General features: G+C 43.5%; 1 protein-coding gene across 1 annotated transcript; it reads right to left on the reverse strand.

Annotated features, from left to right (window-relative positions):
• Positions 1 to 1,592: 1,592 nt before the first annotated feature.
• On the reverse strand, positions 1,593 to 15,251 carry LOC138786563 (granzyme A-like). Its single transcript, XM_069963547.1, has 4 exons — positions 15,166 to 15,251; positions 14,671 to 14,815; positions 9,678 to 9,909; positions 1,593 to 3,137 (listed from the first exon to the last, which is right to left on the reverse strand). The coding sequence occupies exons 1-4, from the start codon at positions 15,218 to 15,220 to the stop codon at positions 2,979 to 2,981; spliced, it is 591 nt and encodes a 196-aa protein (XP_069819648.1). The 5' UTR covers positions 15,221 to 15,251; the 3' UTR covers positions 1,593 to 2,978.
• Positions 15,252 to 18,558: the final 3,307 nt, after the last annotated feature.

An 18,558-nucleotide genomic window follows, 5' to 3' on the forward strand; every position in this document is an offset into this window, starting at 1 on the left:
GGGGGGGGTTGGAAATTGCTTTTTGAGTACAGAAAGAGGCTTTTTTGCCTCATAAAACCTATTATAGAGTATCTTGAAATCACTTATACTACTGATTTCTGCAGACACAAAAAAGACAGTTACACTTTAATGATATACAATGGCCTAGCATTGATCAGTATATGCAATCTAATGCATGATACTCCAGCAAAAGATGTTTTCCTTTCAAATCAACTTGTGCCAGAAAGTTATACAGATTTGTTATTTACTTCTGTTTAAAAATCTCAAGCCTTCCAGTACTTATCAGTTGCTGTATGTCTTGCAGGAAGTGGTGTATTCTTTCCAGTCAGACACAGTGCTCTCTGCTGCCACCTCTGTCCATGTCAGGAACTGTCAAAGATCACCATGCCAGACTGCAAAGAAAACACCACTTCCTGTAGGACATACAGCAGCTGATAAGTACTGAAAGACTTTGGATTTTTAAAAAGGAATAAATATTGTGGCATGGTGGGGCTTTGAGAGGCAGTACTGTGCCTCTGGAGTTGGGATTGTGGTTCAGGTGGAGCTCCTGGTCCATATACTCCACTCCAACCTTAGAGCTGATGAGGCTCTGAAACCCACCTGGTGGAGCTCTATTAGAGACCTCAGAGCTTCCCAGTTGATGGTTCCCAGGGTGGGAGAACACAGGCAGTGGTCTTGGTAAGACCAGTGGAACTGGTAACGTTGAGCAGTGGGCTCAGAAGTGACAGCCAGGGAAGCTGTGGTGTTAGTCAGTGGCTAGACGGCCTAGGTTTTATTTTATTTGCAAAGTGTTGTCTATGTCTTACGTTTTTCCTTGAACGGACAATAAATCTGACTGTGGTCAGTTTAAAGCATACAGCACTGACTGGACTGAAGTTTATAGTGTGCCAACCGTCTCAGACCCAGCAGATTGTCACAATATATATATATATATATATATATCTCCCAGGTGAAAGCAGCGGTATTCCCATATAGACGCACAGTCCTCCACCAGGTTGGCTCGTTCCCAGTACTTTATCCACAACAAAATCGCAATTGAAGACAGCGTCTTTTAGAATATCAAAAAAGTTTCTTCTTTTATTTTATTTTAGCCATATGCGTACAAAAATATCAGACAACGTTTCGGCCCTTCAAAAATACATACTGAGCCTTTCTCAAGTATATTACAACAAAGTGCAAACAGAAGTTTTATATATCAAGTGACCAATCACCACCAACATACAATTAAGAAAGTGCCAATCATAGGAGACTAGGGGCGGGGGCATTCACCGGTTAACCAAATCTTCACAGTTGGATATAACTGTGAAGATTTGGTTAACCGGTGAATGCCCCCGCCCCTAGTCTCCTATGATTGGCACTTTCTTAATTGTATGTTGGTGGTGATTGGTCACTTGATATATAAAACTTCTGTTTGCACTTTGTTGTAATATACTTGAGAAAGGCTCAGTATGTATTTTTGAAGGGCCGAAACGTTGTCTGATATTTTTGTACGCATATGGCTAAAATAAAATAAAAGAAGAAACTTTTTTGATATTCTAAAAGACGCTGTCTTCAATTGCGATTTTGTTGTATATATATATATATATATATATATATAAATCTATATAACTCTATTATGTTTCTTAGAGGGTATGTTTGCTTTAGCAATTTTTTTTCAGTCCCTGCAATTTGAGCGAAAGTGCAAAGAATTATAGAATAACCAGCCTCAACCAGAATCTCATCACCTGAAAAAATTAAGACCCAGGATATAGTTGATCCTTACAACTGCATGGTATTCTGTGTGCTTGAAGAAGTTAGGTGGCCATCCCATGTTTTGCCTGATGTTAACTTGTATGTGCTATTATTCTGGTGTTTTTACATGTCTAAGGTAAAACTGTTACCCTCTTCAGGTAGGCGCCTTCTTGGCACCCTCAGCTACTGTGTCTGCTGGATGTTCCCACAATATCTTTAACAAATGTGTCCTTTAGGTGAAAATAATACTTTTAATCATTAGTGGACAGTGTCACCAAGGCGGGGCTTCTCCCAGTCCAGCGCTTGCTGCATTAGGCTACGTTCACACGGAGCAAAAGGGGCGGATTACGCAAGGAAATATTTCCGCCTGAAATCAACTGACGCTGAATTCCGAGCAGAATATAAGCAGAATGTAAGCAGGATCCCTGCGTATTCCGCTAGGAAAGTGTTCAGCTCGTAATCCGCTCTTGTCACATTCAGCACGGAATACTCGAGGAATCCGCGCTGAATCTGCATGCATTCAGTGCTGAAATTCATCGAGTATTTGGCGAGTAAACTAGACTATACCAGAATATATACTAGAATCCTCCTCCCCCCCTTTTTTCTCCATTTCCGCGCTGATTCAGCGCATAATTTCCGCTTGTATTACGCTTGTATTCCGCGCTGAATACGCGCGTATTCCGCGCTGAAACAGAAAATCAGAGCCCCATTGGTTTGTATAGGCTTCCGTTAGCGGAAGAATGAACATGTTCATTCTTCTGGTGGAAAGCGGATTAGTTCAGTGCGGAAATTCCACCGTGTGAACTGCAGAGCAGAATTTCCATTCAACACAATGGAAATTAGCTCTGCACCTATTTTAACGGCTGAAATTTCAGCAGCTGCTTTTGCTCTGTGTGAACGAGCCCTTAGGATTACAGCTCTGGCTCTGGGGCTGGGAGAGGGGACTTAACAGCTGAGAAGCCCCGACACTGTCCACCAATGATTAAAAGTATTTTTTAATGTGAATCAGGACATCTTTATCAAAAGTATTTTGGGAACGTAGAGCATACACTGTAGCTGATGGTACCTACCTAAAGGAGTAACTAAGAAAGATTGGGTAATATTTTTCTCCATTGCACACAATTGTCCAGTGTTTTGAAGGAACCGATCTAGCGTGAACTTTTCAAAAACGTATTTGCAGTCAGTGTAGACTTTATCAATATAAAAGGAAGTAATACAAGAAAAAGCAAGCTATAAGTAGAGATGCTTTAGGGCTTATTTGCTGTGATACTTTTGATCCAGTCTCCATATTCCTTGGTTAGAAGAGTATACACAGCTGCTCCATTAGCTTCTCCACAAGGATAATCTCTATAAGACAGGATTCCTCTAAGGTCACCATCACATATCAAGGGTCCGCCTGAATCGCCCTGTTTAAATAAAGATAATTTATTAATTACTTTTTCCAATATCCAGCCCCATTTCTGCATTGTAATTAAAGGAGGAGATTTATCAAACATGGTGTAAAGTGAAACTGGCCCAGTTGCCCCTAGCAACCAATCAGATTCCACCTTTCATTCCTCACAGACACTTTGGAAATTAAAAGATGGAATCTGATTGGTTGCTAGGGGCAACTGAGCCAGCCTTACTTTACACCATGTTTGATAAATCTCCTCCAAATTGTCTATAATATTAATATCAGAATAACCCATTACATATATATACAGTAATGACACTGCTTCTGTTTCCTCTCTTCAGACTCTATCTTTAGTTGTCCGTTTCCCTGAGCTCAGCTCCAGACAGGTTGTAGACTAGCTGCCATGATGTCTTCTGTATAATGCAAAGACAGTAGAGGGCATTCTGCTCCCCAACATCTTTATAATATATCCTTAAAGCAGCAGTAGCATGGAGGACATTATAGAGAAGCAATAAAGTGTTGCTGTGAATCCAACACTTGGAGTGAAGCAGTTGATTTAGGGGTCACTGTGGTATTTATTGGATGTACTGTACAATGCACAGCTGAAGATCTCATGGTTAACAGTTTTCTGTCACATGTTATGTTTTCTCCAGTCACAGGTGTAGGCTTGTTTCCCTCACTTTTCTGCCTATCCTCTTTATCCTCTCTAACACACACAGCCCCACCAATTACCCACTAGCTAGGAAACCCCTATAAAAAGGAGCTAGTTCCTGGTGGGAGTGTCTTCTACTAGTTGAGTCATTGGAGAGAGACAGAGACCTGAGCAAGCTGCGTTTTTCCTTCTGTTAACTACTGCTAGCATGCACCGCTAGAAGCCTTAGGAGGGAATGACGTCCTCTAAAGAAAACCTTGTCCACGCCAGGGATACCTTCAGCAACACACAGAGCAGTATACCTGAAGTTAGCTACTAACCCCAGTAAAACAAAGCAGCGTGAAAGCCTATGTATGCTACTGTAACGCACTGCTATTCTAGGAAGTCTTGGAAAGTCTACTCAACCCAGCACAGGGACCAGGGACCTCATACTACCCGAGCAGGACGGGTAACCCGACACTATAGGGCAAAAGGCGGTCAGATCAAAAGTATCTATAAATGAGTACAAGTATCTTCTTTTTCTCTCACTTTTATTCTTAACTATGCTATCCCGGCAGAGTACACTACTACATTGGGCAGGGCCCTCAAGACGCTCCTCTACTACACCTTACTCTCACTTCGTAAAGTCTACTGTAACTACCTCCTGCCTGCACCTGCATGCCAAAGTTTTGTTATTATCCTGTATTGCACTGAAGATTATAAGTAAATGGAAGTTCTTCTGGTTAAGTCATTGGACTCTGGTCTGTTCTTTATTGCACCTGGACTTGTACACCAGTTGACACTTGGGCTACCCAAACCTCAAGCGCAGTGCCTGTTTGTTCGGGGGTGGGTTCCAACACCACTCCTGGGCACCGTGACAAGTGCCCAAGTGACCCTACACCCACGCAGCAGCCACAACACCACACAGCTACCCCAGCATACAGCACTACCACTAAAGGGTGTGGGGTGACCAGCTCTCTTTACCGCTTCACCAGGAAGTCCTTCAGCTGAAAAGGACTATCCCAAACATGTTGGCTACTAAACCAAAGAGGTACCTTACTGAACCTTGCTCAATTGCCTTGGGTATTCTCAAGGCATTTGCTCCACTCAGATGTCCTAGCCTGGGGCCCATATTCCTGGATCTGGAACTCTGTGATCTCTTACTGCAAGAGGCGGTATATTCAAAGTACCAGTTATCTTCTACAAAAGTCTCACTAGAGTCAGCCTGGCAGAGTACAGTACTATTAGACAGGTCCCTTCTGGTAGCCCCCTAGTCTCTTGAACCTAGTCACTATAGCCAAAACTATCTCAGAGACTGTTCCAGTCAGGTATAATCAATCCAAGACTTTTGTAGAAGATAACTGGTACTACATAGGGGGAAGGTAACTACCAGGGAAGTAACTTACAGGAGGATGCTTACCTACTAGGGACACAACCTATGGGAGAAATAGCTACATGGTGATACTACCTACAAGAGGAGTCTACCTGCACAGGGAGGCCTAACTACTATACAGATGCACATCAGGGTGTATGTCTACTGTATAGGGGCACAGAGGGGCCTAACTACTATATGGGGGGCACAGAAGGGTCTGACTACTATATGGGGTACACAACGATCCAGCTACTATATGGATACAGAGGGGACTAACTACTATATGAGGAAACAGATGGAGCAAATAGATGTGGAGGATAATGGTGCATGAGTAAGGAGCCTAAAATGTTTGTCTGGAAGATCCTATGATTTGTGGCTGAGAAGTCTTCATGATGGCCCAGGCTGAATGGAGAAGAAAAGGAAAAGTGAGCTACTCTAATTGGAGAAGACACCCCCTATGATGCACTCAAAGAAGATGCCCCTTGTAAGTCAGAACCTGTGTAGAGCTTATATATGGGTTGCCGTTGGCTGGGGTAGCTTTGGCTGTGTTATGACTGCTAGGTGGGTGTAGGGTCACTTGGGCACTTGTCACCGTAGCCTGGAGTGGCGTTGGTACCCACCCACGGGCACTGCTTTCACAGATTTGGATAACCTGGTGTGTAGGTGCAGAATGATAGACAGAGTTCAGTAGCTTAACCAGAATAACGTCCCTGGCTTTACTGCAGCAGGAACTGTTTCTGTGTTGCTCTCTGTGTAGTTAGTGAAACTACAGAACCCTCACCAAGGAACTAACCTCCTTCCTTTCCTCCTTCCTATAGGGAAAACTAAACTCCCTTGTAATTGGTGGGGCTGTGAGTGTGCAAAAGAGAAGAGAGAATAGAGGATAGAAAAGGGATGGAAACATGACTGCACCTGTAACATTATGATACAAAATCAGTTAACCCAATACCTCCGTCAACTGTGCTCAATATAAGACAGACATTAAGTACATCAGCGACACCTAGTGGGGAAAACACACAGTACATCTTGACTTCATCCCACTGTAAGTACCTGAGTGAGTTACTTTGCTCAGGTGCAATAAAGACTTGGGGAGACATGTATCATCCGGTGTACGGATGATTTTCGGCGGAAAGTGCAGATTTGCGTATTTTTTTAAAATATTTGCATATCAGCACTTTCCGCCGATTACACCGGGGGGCGGGGAGGGGGTGGGGAGGGAGCGCTACGGGGGGCGCGGACTCAGAGTCCACGCAATTTATCATTTTTGCAGTGCAAAGATATGCCGAAAACCTAATCCACTTTTCAGGTGGTGTAGGTTTTCGGCTGTGCGCACCGACGCGCACGGGCCTCTACATAAATCTCCGTAGCACCGGAGATGCGGGGACATTTATAAGTCCTTGATTGGGGTAGGTGATCCCAACCTTAAGGGAGGTATTGGTTAACAATTGAAACTTAGAGCCTAGGCCTGAATACCCTACTTGCCCAAAAGGTAAAACTTAACTTTTAATTATTGCTATAAAATATACATAAAGAAGGAAAATGTGATTATTGTGTATATACAGTGCTAGTAAAAATAGATACACACTGCTGAGTATATGATGAGATAATGAATTCAGAACAGTAATTTTTCACTGGGTCTTGCAACCACTTATGAGGTTCAGGTTTATAACACTCTGGGAGGTATGTGACCTTTGCAGTTGTTATGCTGATTCATACTGTATGTGCTAGTGACACATGACTGATCTGTTGTTCATTCACTTTGAAAAAATTGTTTTCCACTCTTTTTTATGTGGTTATAAATAGTAGCAAGGCGTTGTGACTCTTACGGAGGGGATTGGAAACACGATACGTAACTGTCTTGTGTTTAATTACTTATAGTTATCGAGTCAGAAATAGTGCACTTGGAATGAGTGTCACTGTATTCTATAAATGATGTAAGCGGCTTGGTAACTGTAGCGCTGATTCTCCTGCTACCAGTTATACATATACCGCTTACGATCACTTTGGATGCGGGACCAGGCTGTGAGATATGGGGGGAGGGCTTGGACCGCTGTGTCCGCTCTTTGCCTATATTCCACCCCGTAGTCAGCAAGGCTGGGTGCCCGTTATCATGGGTATCGCTACTTATAGTTTGACTCCAGTTAACTGTGACGGTACTGAGATGGCACTAAGATGCTTGCGCTATTGTGCTCTAACGGCGAATGTACAATCGCTCGCTATCTGATAGTCACAGTACACTACGGCAGATGCTGATTCAGATGCTGCCGCTGGAGTACTAACCGCTCACAACGGCGGTGTTAACCACTCACTACAGCGGGTACTACTGGGTGAGTGGTACTAAGTATCCAATTCTCTCCGTGTCACAATTGCTACTTCATGTCTGAAGGTTCACATACTCTTCACATAATCTACTCAGTTCAGTGTGATGCTATATTAAAATTGCCTTAGCCATCCTGCTACTACTGACTAGTTTCGTCGGCTGCGCCGACTTTTTCAAAGTATGAAAAAGTTTGAAAAAGTCGGCGCAGCCGACGAAACTAGTCAGTAGTAGCAGGATGGCTAAGGCAATTTTAATATAGCATCACACTGAACTGAGTAGATTATGTGAAGAGTATGTGAACCTTCAGACATGAAGTAGCAATTGTGACACGGAGAGAATTGGATACTTAGTACCACTCACCCAGTAGTACCCGCTGTAGTGAGTGGTTAACACCGCCGTTGTGAGCGGTTAGTACTCCAGCGGCAGCATCTGAATCAGCATCTGCCGTAGTGTACTGTGACTATCAGATAGCGAGCGATTGTACATTCGCCGTTAGAGCACAATAGCGCAAGCATCTTAGTGCCATCTCAGTACCGTCACAGTTAACTGGAGTCAAACTATAAGTAGCGATACCCATGATAACGGGCACCCAGCCTTGCTGACTACGGGGTGGAATATAGGCAAAGAGCGGACACAGCGGTCCAAGCCCTCCCCCCATATCTCACAGCCTGGTCCCGCATCCAAAGTGATCGTAAGCGGTATATGTATAACTGGTAGCAGGAGAATCAGCGCTACAGTTACCAAGCCGCTTACATCATTTATAGAATACAGTGACACTCATTCCAAGTGCACTATTTCTGACTCGATAACTATAAGTAATTAAACACAAGACAGTTACGTATCGTGTTTCCAATCCCCTCCGTAAGAGTCACAACGCCTTGCTACTATTTATAACCACATAAAAAAGAGTGGAAAAAAATTTTTTCAAAGTGAATGAACAACAGATCAGTCATGTGTCACTAGCACATACAGTATGAATCAGCATAACAACTGCAAAGGTCACATACCTCCCAGAGTGTTATAAACCTGAACCTCATAAGTGGTTGCAAGACCCAGTGAAAAATTACTGTTCTGAATTCATTATCTCATCATATACTCAGCAGTGTGTATCTATTTTTACTAGCACTGTATATACACAATAATCACATTTTCCTTCTTTATGTATATTTTATAGCAATAATTAAAAGTTAAGTTTTACCTTTTGGGCAAGTAGGGTATTCAGGCCTAGGCTCTAAGTTTCAATCGACATTTATAAGTCCGGCGTAAAAAACGCCGGACTTCATAAATGTCCCCCTTAGGGTGCGTTCACACGTATAGGATCCACAGCAGATCTGCAGCAGATCTGATGGTGCAGATTTGATGCTTTGTTCAGTTATTTAGATGAAATCTGCTGCGGATCTGCAGCAGAAAATCTGCTGCGGAGCTGGTACGTGTGAACGTACCCTTATGGTGCATTTACACAGAGAGATTTATCTGACAGATTTTTAAAGCCAAAGCCAGAAATGGTTTTGAAAAGAGGAGAAATCTTAGTCTTTCCTTTATGAACTGTTCTCTGTTTATAGTCTGTTTCTGGCTTTGGCTTCAAAGATCTGTCAGATAAATCTCTCTGCTTAAACGCATCATTAGTGGCCCACCTTTGCTGGGACACTACACTGCTATATGGTCACTGGTGATATTGGACTGTAGACTATGTACTGTGGATTTTATTCCGTAGCAGTGGTAGCATTATTCACTATGTGGTGATATTAGTCAGTATGTGGTGATAATATTTGTCCCGTGTAAATCGGTACTGTTTGTAGTATTCGTCTTAGTATACTGGATTTGGTTGGTAACAATATGGTGGTAATGTTAGTGGTCATGGTGTGATGGTAATAGTTGCCCCTTGCATACTGGTCTCGGTATACAGGATTTGGTCAGTTACAGTGAGACATTGCTAAATATGGTAATATGGTTAAGGGGGGGGGGGGGGAGGGGGACAATCAGAAGTTAGCTATGGGGCCCAGTCAATTCTAGTTACGCCCCTGCCTTTATTGTTCCTATAACTAGTTGACCAGTAAAAGCTGTTAATAGGTTAAGTCGTATAGTCCACATCACAATGGACTACACCTAAGATTTTAAGTGACGTGTGTATGTGTGACGCCTGTATTCTGGCACATTTGCATTATTATATCTGCCTCGGTGTAGCTTCTGATCTTCTGAATATCTGAATAAACCATTTCTCCAAACTTACTTTACAGGTGTCCTGTCCTTTAGGTCCCACACTGGTGCAAATCTTGTTTTCTGTGATTTCCATCTGAACAGTCAAACGTTTCCGGCATTCTTCTCTGCTTATGGTTGAGACACTGACTTCCATGAGATGTTTAGCATTTTTGTTTTCCTTCGTCTCTCCCCATCCCGCTGTTTGACAGACTGTTTTTGCATCCACATCTTTAAATGCCTTTGGTAATGGAAGAGGTTTCACTTTAAAATCAAGCTTTGCTGGACGAGACAACTGTAACAGAGATTAGTAAAAGTTTCAGGGTTTTTTGGTACTGACAGATGTGACGGTAACCAGAGCTGCCTATAAATGTCTTAAAGGGAATGTGTAATTGGAAAATAACCTATTGTTTAAATTAAGTTTTATGTAAAACATGTTTTGTTTTGTTTTTTTATTATTTATTTTGTAATGAAGTTCTGAAATAGAGATGAGCGGAACTTTCGGACTTTCGGTCCGAAAGCCGCTCACTCCAGTGCGATGCCTGCGATCCCGGGTGCATGGTTGCGCTCCCGGGAATCTGCGGGCAGAATCTTCCAGGGAATTCAAGACACATTCCCTGGAAGATCCTGCCCGCAGATTCCCAGGAGCACAACTATGCACCCGGGATCGTAGGCATCGCAGGCATAGTAATGGAGCGAAGATGCCGTCGGACTTTTGGTCCGCTCATCCCTATTCTGAAATACTGCAGTTTTTAACCTGGCCACCAAGCCTAACAATAAGATGAGATTTCATATTCATATATAAACTATTTTTCCCACCTGCCCTACAAACAAGGTGGAAATTCTATGTGTTTGCTTATTTCATTGGGACTAGGGATTTAGACACCTCTGGCATTGTACTGTATCTCTCATGGGACCAAATGATCAGGCATGTTGTAATCCAACACAACCAATCCCTCTTTATCTTCTTATTATAGGTTACTTGCTTACTATAGTATACATGCAGGATAAAAGAGGGTCTTTTGCCATTTTTTTAAAACTGTTTATTCCGGAGCACAGGCCCCAATGCTTCAGCTCGGGCCGGTGCTCCGTAACAGACTGGCGCCATGCGTGGGGACCGGGCAGCAGCTCAATAAAAAGGACAGAGGCACTGGCTTTCCAGCGCTGTTCTATTCATATGCAAACCTCAAAGCGAATGTACCTGATGGTACATTCGCTTTTTTTTTTTTTTTTTTTTTTAAATAAGTATAATTTTTATTTAACAAACAAAAGTGGTACATTCACTTTAAAAAGCCCTTTTTATTCCTTATGTAGTGTCCCACTACGTCTTTTATTTTCTCTTCTTACACCTTGGTAAAACTGTATCACTCTAGTATCACAGGATAGGAAAGGTTAGCCGCTGTTCCTCACTCCAACCACTAAATGTCACTCTCACACAGCACAGCTGCAGTTAACACTTAGGTCTAGCAACCCTTACACTTCCCTTTTCAGTAACCACTTTCTTTAGGGTCCAATTCCATGGGTCGATGGGGGCCTGATCAATAATGTAAACGAGCGCCGATCTGCTAGATCCATGATCGTTTACTGGGCCTATTCCACGGCCCATTTAGCGAGGGCTGCAGGGACATTGTTACCGATGTCCTTGCAGTCCTTGTTTTAAACACCATACATTACCTACACATGTTGCAGGGCTTCTCCTGCGCTCCTTCTTCCTCCCTGTCCCGCGCGCAGCAACAGCTTTGGTGCGGCCTGTCTGAGCTAGCAGACCACTCAGCCAATCACTAGCCATGGCGGTCCCGGCCGCTCCGAAGCTGCTGCTGCGTGCTTTGACCGGGAGAAGAGGGGCAGGAGAAGACCTGCAACATGCTAGGTAATGTATGGTGCTTTTGAAATCATCGGGCACCGACTTCACAGCACTATTACACGCAGCCATGCGCGGTCCGAGCAAGATGGTTTTAGGTTTGAACCTAAATAAACGATCGTTTATCTCTATGACACGATCGTTGTCTCTATTCCACGGAGCTATAATCAGCAAAATCAGGACGGCTCGGCCGATTATCGCTCCATGGACTAGGCCCCTTAGTCAGTTTTTTAGTGCCTTGCTACAGGCCAGGCAGGAAGTGGGTATAGCTGTTCTAGACATTAGCTGACCACTATGGACTGCTAGACCAAATTCCTAGGGAAACTGGAGCCAAGGGAGATCTCAACCCTTGCCTATGCCAAGGACAGAACAACTGAATAGGAGCACAGTGCCAGAAAGCCACTCTCTACTGGCAAGCGCTCAGCTTTGTAGGAGGGACACTACAAGCCAGTTCCACCCAGAGCAGAGACCAGGTCGGGTCACCCGACTCTGTGGGGCAGAAGGCGGTTAGGTGAGATAACTAGACTTATCCATACGTGAGTACAAGGATTTCTTCGAACACTTCTCAACACTTATTAGAGCCACTAAGTCACAGGTTAGGTGATCTAAGTGCAACCAGCGGCGCAACTCACTATTTCCATCGTCAGGAAAACAAACTATTTTCTGAAACGCGTCAGAGTTTTTTTGGTCTCCTACGACCTCCTTACTATTTGTCTGTGACGTCACAAGATCTATGGGAGGAAGTTTTTTTGGTGCGCGCTGCCGGCCGGAGCATGCCCACATGCCGTCCACCACACTGCCTGTCCCTGGACTTGAGTTCTGGTGGAATATCCACATTAACTACTGTGTCCAGTGCCCTATGTAAATACATCGATATTGAGGAACCATCTCCTACCATGTCTCGCTGCGGACTGTCTCCACTGGACCTAATTTCCTAGTACTTGCTCCAGTAACCCAGGTATGAGCACCTAGGTGCAGTCCTATGCTGGAGGGGGCGAGCTGTGATTTGTGGTACCACGGTCAGACGGATTAGCGAGATCCCAGTGCATGGACCTTGTATTGAATATTTTTCAGTATACTGGCATGCTTGTGCGATACTTTGTAACATACATAATTTATACATTCATTCTAATGAAATAAGTGTACCTTGTTTATAGTGAGTTGCGCCGGTGGTTGCACTTAGATCACCTGACCAGTGACTTAGCTCTAATTTCAGTTTTTTATGTGGATGACAGGTCCAGTCATACCCCCATGCAGCACCACTACTAGGATTGTGGCGCAATTAGGACTGTTTCTATCTGGCTAGACAGTTTAATATTTTTTGTCGCAAAATATAAGTGTAAAAAAAAATGTGTAATTGAAAAAACAAAAGTTTAAAAACATAAAATAAAAAACCCTTATAAACCCCCCAAAATAAAAGTTTTAAAATACCTCCTTTCCCATTATAAAATAAAAATATGTAAAAAAAAAAAAAAATATATATATATATATATATATTACATATCGTAGCATGCGGAATTGTCCACTCTATTAAATTATAACATTTTTGTTCCCGCATGGTGAATGGTAGGCAAAGTAGTCCATTTAAATGCAGCTCTCATGTTTGACAGCTGCATTTAAATATCCTAATTAGCAGCAGAAATCAGAGCAGTTCAGAGCGAGGCTCCAAAACACCAAACCCACCAGCAGGTCCAACATCAGTACCTGCAACACTGGACATGGCACTTAGCTAGCCATCCAGTACATATATTTCAGCTACTATTACACAGCAGGGACGTGTAGAGTTTAGTTCCAGAGCTAGTCACCACCGCAGCTATGCGTTCCTATCTATTTCTTTTCTTCAAGCTACTACTGTTGCTATCGATTTTTGCACCAAGTACTTGAGCACTATTGTTTTGTATTTCACTGAAGATTAATTCTAGTAAAGTTGAATACTGTTTCAAGTGGGACTCTGTCATCTCTGCTGCTGCACCTACACTCCGCACCTCACATAAGTTCAAACTAATATCCAGTTGCCATGCATCCAGGGGTGGGTGTTACCACTCCTGTCCCCCATGACAAGTATCTTCCAAAAACACCAGAAGCCACCAGCTGGTTCAACGCCAGTCCCACTGTCCCAGGCCACGGCACAAGCTGTATGGACTGTTCTCTAACTGTCTGTCTATCCTATACATCTACAGTATCATGTATTGTTTAGGAGATTACTTTTATGAGTTGGATGTCATCGTTGTATGTCGTCTGATTATAACTCGGATGGATGACGTGTGTCTTGACATAGTAAGGGATTCGATCTCGTTCTTTAGCCTTAAAATCACTTGAATTCATTCCAAGAAAAACCTTTGTGTGACCATTGCGCCTAGAGAAAAAATAAGACATTTTCAGAAGAAACATATGCTTAAAATCACGTGTCAGCATCTCATGGTCTCTGTAGGTGTAAGGCCATGTATATGGGCACCGGTATATAAGAAGGACACAGCTGAACTAGAGCGGGTGCAGAGGAGGGCAACAAAGGTCATTAAGGGAATGGGTGGGTTACAGTACCAGGACAGGTTATCACGCTTGGGGTTATTTACGCTAGAAAAAAGACGTCTTAGGGGCGATCTGATCACAATGTACAAATATATGAATGGACAGTACAGAGATCTTTGTAGTGGTCTTTTTACTCCTAGGTCTGTAACAATGACAAGGGGGCATCCTCTACGTCTAGAGGAAAGAAGATTTCATCATCAGCATCGACGCGGGTTCTTTACTGTACGAGCGGTAAGACTGTGGAACTCTCTGCCACATGATGTTGTCATGGCTGATTCATTAAATAAGTTCAAGGGAGGCCTGGATGATTTTCTTGAAAAATATAATATTACAAGTTATGGGCATTAGATTTCTGGTGATACGTTGGTCCGGGGATTGTTCTGGTTGCCATTGCAGTCGGGGGAGGGGGGGGAGTTTCTCACTGTGGTGGGGCGTTTGTCTTCTGCCCCATAGGGGTTTTTCGCCTTCCTGGATCAACACAGTAGGATTTTCCTAGGTTGAACCTGATGGACTCTTGTCTTCTTTCAACCCTGTTTACTATGTTACTATGTTACTATGTCCCTGTGTGTTATGTCATTTACCTTTGTTGGGCATTGCCATATTTGTGCCAGCTATGATGAGATCTCCATGTACTTACATTGTGAAATGAGCAGCAGTCAGCACCCAGTCTGCAGTCACCAGGATTCCTCCACATATCATATTATCATTGATTTTTATGTAAGCCATGTAGGGTCTGGAGTTAGGCTTGGCTTCATGTCCATTTATAATTCTCAAATCTGCTCCTGTTTGCATGAAGGTAGACATGTGTTGTATATGGTAAAAGCATACATTGCAATAAAAAAAGCACAATTCTCCTACAGCTAAATACCGTGCACATTTTTTCCCCAATACACCTCAAAATGTAACATACTACAACTGTACCTAATTTAGTTATATAGACAAGGAGAATAAAATGAACACTAATGTCAGGTCCCAGCAGGTCCACCAGAGACCAGTGAACTAAGAACAGGATGTCCAAAGTGGAAAACCTCCATAATGTCCAATCAAAATATAACAGGATGAGGAGTAGAAGGAGTAAAATGGTATTATTGCCCGATACAGGAGTCAGGTACAGTGGATGCATAGTTCTTACCTTCAGAGATCAGCAGACACGCTGCGGAGAGAAATACAACCTGGAAAAGCTTCATGACTGCGATACGTAGAACAGTCTATGTAGATGTCTCTGACTGTAGGTGTTTAAATACTGTATGGGATTTATCTACACAATCTACCACAAATTGACTAATTTACAACATATGAAAGCACGCTCTGTTCTCATGTATTTTATCTGTAAAAAGTTAAATTTAGCTTTAGTTTGGTTCCAGCTATGTTTGGATCTGGATCTTCTTAAAGGAGAAGTCTGAGGCTCACCCCTGCAGAAATAATGACTAGATTTTCTTTACCCCACACTTTCTTTATGTTAGACAAGTACACTCTTTCTGTTCCACTAGATTACATAATCTAGATGTGGAAGTGTGGTGATGCCCCGCTGTGAGGCGCGGGTGGTCACTTGCCAGGTGGTGAAGTGTGACGCCACTCCGTGGTGGTTGGTCGAGGTGACGGCAGTGCCGGTTGGGCACACAGGTATGCTGGCACACCCTTTATTTTAATTGGGCTGGCTATACCTTTTCCCCTGTGGACAGTAACCTGCCGGGCTGTTTGGGGGTCCCTTGGGCAATTATCACAGTGGTCCGGAGTGGAGTAGTGACTCCCCCGGATTATTGGCACTGCCACCCACAGAAGGGGGAGAAGGGGGGGTGTTTTGACTCCTTGGTCTTTGCACCACCTATTGCCCACCAATGTCGGGTGACCCGTCCTAGAGGTTGACACGAGCCCCAGACCTTGTTACCTGGGATGAGCAGAGTGGTCAGAGTTCTCCGATTACACCCGCGCTGCAAGATAGAGTGCTTGGGCTACTAGCAACTTTGTCAGTTCCTTTATTTCTTGAGGATACTGTCCTGCACTGTTACGATATCCACGACGTGGGTTGAGATGATCCCTGACTTGTCCTCTCTAGTAGTAGCTTAACACTGCATAGTGTGCGGTAAGGTTGCTTGAGGGACAACTGTGTCTAGGTCTCAACGTCTAGACCCCAACACCCTTGGATTTCCTCTTCCCATGTGACTTCCCTCCTACAGCATGTGTATACTGTGCTGTGAGTGGGTGAGGAGTGTGTGTGTGTAAGACGTAAAGAAAAGGGGTTTGGTTAGAAGAAGACAGAACTCTTATTGGTGATTGGTGAACAGATCCATGTGGTACATAAGAAAACAGTAACCCTTTAGCTCCTACTGCTGTACAATATCTGGACACAAATACTTGTAACAACGACATCAAGTGGTAAAACTTTGGTGCTGCTACATTACCACTTACTCTTTTAAGTACAGACTTTTGCAAAGGGTGTAACCAATAGCAACACCCGTGGTGGGACACCACAGAAGCTATTTCTCATATACTTCCCCTTTAAAGATATTCACAGACTTATTGAACATCATTCATCCCTTCACGCCCTTAATACATATATATATACGTTCCTGACAGCGAGGGGCTTTTGATGTGTGTGAGGACTGAGCAGTCTGAGTGGCTCCTCACACATCAATGTGGCCAGGGGCCGGAGATAATGACAGGCAGCTGCCTGTCATTAACCTCTTAAACGCTAGGATCTATAGCAGTTGCGGCGTTTAAGGAAGTCAGTGACAGGTGCTTAACAGCCATGCTGCGGGGTCCCAATCACTTGTACCGACGGGTGGAGGTAAGACACTTACCTCCATCCTGTCAGATGGGTGATCTGCGTGTAGAGTCTGCTCTCAGGCAGGCTCTATGCACAAATCGCCGATAACACTGATTTATGCTATGCTGTGACATAGCATAGATCAGTATATGCAATCTAATGATTGCATGTTATACAGTAAAATATGTAAAAAAAAAAAAGTGTGATTAAAAAAATAAGTTTAAAAATATTTTTTAAAATCCCTTATAAACCCCCTGAAACAAAACTTTGAAATACCTCCTTGCCTATTATAAAAATCTATTAAATTATAACATTATTGTTTGCTTATTTTTAAAAATTTATATCAGTAAAAAAAAAAAGGTATCCAATTTTTTCATTTACACCAATATCATACTAAAAAAACCTAGCTCTGTAGGTGGAAAAATAAAAGCGCTATGACTCTTAGAAGGCGGGGAGGAACATTGCCTTAAATTAACCCGGACATCCTGGAACCAATTACCTCGATCATTAAGGGGTTAAAGGGATGTTGCTTATTTACTGAATAAGGGTTGTTTATTGTATAAAGGTCCATCCTATACTTATAGTTCCTGAGAAGTGGAAGTGCTGAGCAGACCCATGGATGTTTAGGTTAAACAGGCTCAACCAAACTTGAAAAAAAGTCTGGTTTGGGTACCTGTACTTGACCAAAACAAACTGGGAGGTGCAATCTGGCTCCCAGGGAGTTGAGTGGGGATGCACTATATCCCCTATTAACTAGCTGGTGGCCAGACTGTTTTCTGTTGGATATACTTTACCCCCTTGGGCTCATTTCACGTTTTCTGCCAAGACAGTGTTGTAACCGCTGATAGGTTGAGCAAACACTGCTGGAGCTGATGGTGAAGACAGAAGATATGAGCTGAGCCCAGGAGGGTAAAGTATATCCAACAGAGAACAGTCCTGCTGCCAGGGGGTTAAGTGGGAACGCAATGGGGGCCAGACTGTTCAGGGAGGTAACTGGGGGATGCATCTCCACTTAACCCCCAGAGGAGGGCTCTACGCCGAGCTAAGCAGTCCCTACATATTTTCCAGTTGATGGATGCCTGGCAGCTTCTCCATCCCCTGGATAAGGACTACACTTCTTTCCCACACACGCACAACCTCTACACCTAAATAGATTATCTATTCCTTTCACACGCATACCTTAACAAAGCCCTGTCCGTGTCTATCAACCCTATCTCTTTCCCGGACCAAGTCCCCATTTCCCTCACCCTCTCCCTTGCCCCACCCCACCTAGGACAAGGAGAAAGCCTTGATTTGAGACCGCCCTGAAGTCCTAACGGAACTCTGTAACAAATTAACTAGTTACTTTTCTGTTAAATTCCTGACTTTCGCCAAAGCGTCAGTTGCCTAATGCCGCCTCCACTTCTTTGAGTTTGGCAACAAGCTAGGCAAGAACTCAGCCCATGCCCTTAGGGTGCAACAGGCCTGCTCCTTTGTCCCAAACCAATGTAATACTTGTGCTCTGCCGTAACGTTAGAGATACTTGTACGCGTGTTTAGACTAATGTCTGACCACCTTCTGCCCTAGAGTGTCGAGCTTCCTGTCCTAATAGGGTGATACAAGACCCAGCTGTGGTTACCAGGGTGAAGTTTCCGAGGGTGTCCCGGTTTCACCTGTACTGAGATAGAATACGTAGACCTTCTGGTAGCTTTGTTCTATCCAGGCAAGTACCTCTTGTGTTTTAGGATACTGCCCTGCAGTTTGTAGAGGGGTTCTCGG

This window comes from Dendropsophus ebraccatus, chromosome 3 (assembly GCF_027789765.1).
Source record: "Dendropsophus ebraccatus isolate aDenEbr1 chromosome 3, aDenEbr1.pat, whole genome shotgun sequence".
Taxonomy (NCBI): Eukaryota; Metazoa; Chordata; class Amphibia; order Anura; family Hylidae; genus Dendropsophus; species Dendropsophus ebraccatus.

Excerpts from the sequence above, each read along its gene's own strand:
- LOC138786563 (XM_069963547.1), bottom strand. The coding sequence starts at position 15,220 with ATGAAGCTTTTCCAGGTTGTATTTCTCTCCGCAGCGTGTCTGCTGATC. Across the intron at positions 14,816-15,165 it reads GTGTCTGCTGATCTCTGAAG|GAGCAGATTTGAGAATTATA; the intron begins GTAAGAACTATG and ends TCATGCAAACAG. Across the intron at positions 3,138-9,677 it reads AAGGACAGGACACCTGTAAA|GGCGATTCAGGCGGACCCTT; the intron begins GTAAGTTTGGAG and ends TTATTTAAACAG.